The sequence below is a fragment of the Phoenix dactylifera genome, chromosome 17 (assembly GCF_051530095.1).
Source record: "Phoenix dactylifera cultivar Ajwa chromosome 17, Ajwa_hap1_PhDact_Kaust_v1.1, whole genome shotgun sequence".
In the NCBI taxonomy this organism is placed as follows: domain Eukaryota; kingdom Viridiplantae; phylum Streptophyta; class Magnoliopsida; order Arecales; family Arecaceae; genus Phoenix; species Phoenix dactylifera.
In genome coordinates this window covers 16,518,490-16,521,697 of record NC_143206.1, presented here as the reverse complement: position 1 = coordinate 16,521,697, position 3,208 = coordinate 16,518,490, and the positions used below count along the sequence as shown (strand labels likewise).

At 41.1% G+C, this 3,208-nt stretch overlaps 1 protein-coding gene across 1 annotated transcript; it reads left to right on the top strand.

The window, feature by feature from the left end:
* Positions 1 to 781: 781 nt before the first annotated feature.
* Positions 782 to 2,920, top strand: LOC103696562 (peroxidase RIP1-like). Its single transcript, XM_089928324.1, has 3 exons — positions 782 to 1,217; positions 1,347 to 1,541; positions 2,176 to 2,920. Exons 1-3 carry the CDS (start codon positions 1,011 to 1,013, stop codon positions 2,728 to 2,730), a joined length of 957 nt encoding a protein of 318 aa, XP_089784450.1. The 5' UTR covers positions 782 to 1,010; the 3' UTR covers positions 2,731 to 2,920.
* Positions 2,921 to 3,208: the final 288 nt, after the last annotated feature.

Here is a 3,208-nt window from a genome sequence, read left to right as displayed (position 1 = left end):
GACCCTTGGGTATAATTTCTATTTGAACCAATGAGAAGCGCATGCATTGAGAAAAGACAGTTTTCTTGTCCAAGAAGGAAACAGAACATAAATGAAGGCGAAGGAAAATAAAATATAAGGCAGTTGGAAGTAGGTATATAGTGCAATAGTTTGTTAGTGATTTGAGCAGCTAACTGCCTAGTTGACACATTCATATATATTTCATTCCTTAAATTGGAGTCATTTTTATTGGATTCATCATGTTTGAGGTTTACATTTCTGTAGCAACTCAATATATATATTAGGCTTTTGTCGCTACCAATATGCAGGTTACAGCATGTTTCTAGGGAAGTTCTTTTCAGAAGGAAGAATGAAAATGTTTCTAGGCAAATTCTAGCGGATACATGATGCTACCCACTTGCATTGAAATTTGGAACAGGTCAGTTTGGCATGATTAACTAAATAAATGCCTCACGTGAGTAGTTTAGTGTATGTTGCGCGTTCTAAATACCGTTTCTGATGCAATTAGAAGTCGCGGACAATATGCATTATTTATCTAGCTTACGGACCTGTAGCAGGTTCATGAAAACAGAGAGGTTTCTTGAATAGTCAAGAGGAAGGTGGGTTCCAAATTGCCCAGTCCACTTCTAATATATTCGCAGTGATACTGAAATGTAGTCAGTATGCTTCATGAGATGGGCTGTGTAATTTGAGAATGAAAATATGGGTTATGTCATCGCTTCTCGAGATAGGTTCGAAACCACGTAAATCTAGCAGATTTGTCGCGTCCAATCACCGGAACCTGCAGACTAAGTAGAAGGAAGAAAAACAACATCTGTAGACGAAGTCTTTTTTCTGATATAAGTCGGAGGAAACATCTATCTATAGACGAAGTCAAGCACTCTCTTTTTACGCTATCGAACCTCGTATGCTGCCATGGAGGAATAAAAATATCTTAACTCTCGTCTACATAAAGACCCGTCCAGATCCTTTAGCTAACAAGAGCGCCATAGATATCATCACAAATCCTCATGGCCGGTTGCAGTTTCTCCATGCTTGTCCTCCTAATAGCTGCATTAGCTCTCGCATCGAGGGCTCAGCTATGCCCCGACTTCTACGACCACGTATGCCCAGAAGCACTGCCCGCCATAAAGGCAGTGGTGGAGAGAGCGGTGGCGCGGGAACCACGCATGGGAGCGTCTTTGCTCCGACTGCACTTCCACGACTGCTTCGTTAACGTAAAGCTAGCTTGTCATCCCATTTGTCCGGAATTGTTTATCACTAATTTCTTTCTTTCATTCGTTTATTTCTTAAAAGGAAAGCAGAGAGTATTGATTTGATGTGCATACTTATATTTTGTTTTGCAGGGTTGTGATGGATCGATTCTGTTGGATGATGCACCTGGTTTCACTGGAGAGAAGACCGCGAAACCTAACTTGAACTCCGTGAGGGGATTCGATGTGGTCGACGAGATCAAGAACGCCGTCAACGAAGCATGCCATGGCAATGTTGTGTCGTGTGCGGATATCTTGGCAATTGCAGCTCGTGACTCCGTCGCGGCGGTGAGTTGCTCTCTCGTTTTCTTCTGCATGAGAAATTATGGGGCGCGTGCAAATGGAATAATAGAGGCCCCTTTGGTATTTCTTTTGTTTCTGTTTCAAAAATCCCAGTACCATAAAACCTCCTAATTTTCTCAAATTATTTCCAAAAAAAAATCAAAAAAATTTAAAGCAAAGATTTATTGCTTCCAGAAACACGCAAAAATAGAAGCAAGGAACAACTGGAGTTTGGTGCAAAAACTGTCTTCCATAGCTCGATCCTTCTCTCATATTGTTACTCGATCGGATCTCCCAGCCACTTGTTATCGAAAACCTCTAATTCTTCTCCAACCAAAGGCTCCAAATTATACCGTGCTGCCAGCCAATGCCATATCCCAACCTCAACACCATTTCCTCCCGATATGATTGATCGTATTTATTTAAATTTAGAAGCAGAAAATATGGTTTTTAGCTCAACATATTTGGATATGACTTCGTCATTAGAAAAGGCACTGTCAAACATTCCAAAGAAACGATAAAAGAAATATCTAGATCAAGTACTTAGTAAAACTCGATAGTTTGTAATTCTTAGCCTTTGTTTCCTTCGAACATGTTTCCTTCTTATGAGAATTTATTCTAACAAAATACTTTACTGCAGTTGGGAGGACCTCCTTATATGGTACTACTAGGAAGAAGAGACTCGAGGACAGCGAGCCTAAATGATGCTAATAATGACATCCCGCCCCCCGTCTTTAACTTCTCTCAGCTCCTCTCCAACTTCCGATCACACGGGCTAGATCTTAAAGATCTAGTGGTTTTATCTGGCGGCCACACGATTGGGCTGGCTCGATGCACAAGCTTTAGGGACAGGCTCTACAACGAGACCAACATCGACCGAGGCTTTGCAAGCATTCTTCGCAACTATTGCCCAACCTCGGGTGGGGATGACAACCTTGCATCATTGGACGCGACCCCGGCGAGATTCGACACAGCTTACTTCAACGGGTTGCTGCATGGGAGGGGGCTCTTGCACTCGGACCAACAGCTATTCAAGCGTGGTCAGGGTGTAAGCGATGGCTTGGTCAGTTTCTATAGTGCTAACCCCTATGCCTTTTGGGCTGACTTTGCCGTGTCTATGTTGAAGATGGGAAATATTAGTCCACTGACAGGCAACCGGGGCGAGATTCGCATGAATTGCAGGAAAGCGAATTAATTTGTTTTGCTTGGTGGCTTTATTATGAAATTCATATCTAATTGTGTCTCATATATATATTAAACTATGTTAATTCATAAATTTGCTGTCTTTTTATTATAATCAACGGCCATGAAGATTTGTTGAATGTAATGGTCATAAATTTGCTGTCTTAAAATTATTAATGGTAATAAAGATTTGTTGAATGTAATAGGCCATTTTTATAAATGATGGTGTGATGGTTTATTGTGTATAAACTCTAACTTAATTTTCTCAATGTTATAGATAAATATTCCTATTTTTGGAGCATAATGCCGGGAATAGGTCTCACATAAGAGCTCCAGTTTTAGATGCTAGTTTTTACGTAATTACTACAAAGACTCTTTCTTATTTTAAAATCCTTCTTCCTCCTCTTCCTCTTATCCCCTCCTCCTTCTCCTTCCTTATCGTGCGGTGGTTGCCTACTCGACCCCCTTCATTGGTAGGAGCCACCTCTCCT

Bases quoted from the DNA above. Each gene is read 5' to 3' on its own strand.
- LOC103696562 (XM_089928324.1), top strand. From the start codon at position 1,011: ATGGCCGGTTGCAGTTTCTCCATGCTTGTCCTCCTAATAGCTGCATTA. The intron at 1,218-1,346 runs GTAAAGCTAGCT...TTTGTTTTGCAG, and splicing joins TCCACGACTGCTTCGTTAAC to GGTTGTGATGGATCGATTCT. The intron at 1,542-2,175 runs GTGAGTTGCTCT...ACTTTACTGCAG, and splicing joins CTCGTGACTCCGTCGCGGCG to TTGGGAGGACCTCCTTATAT.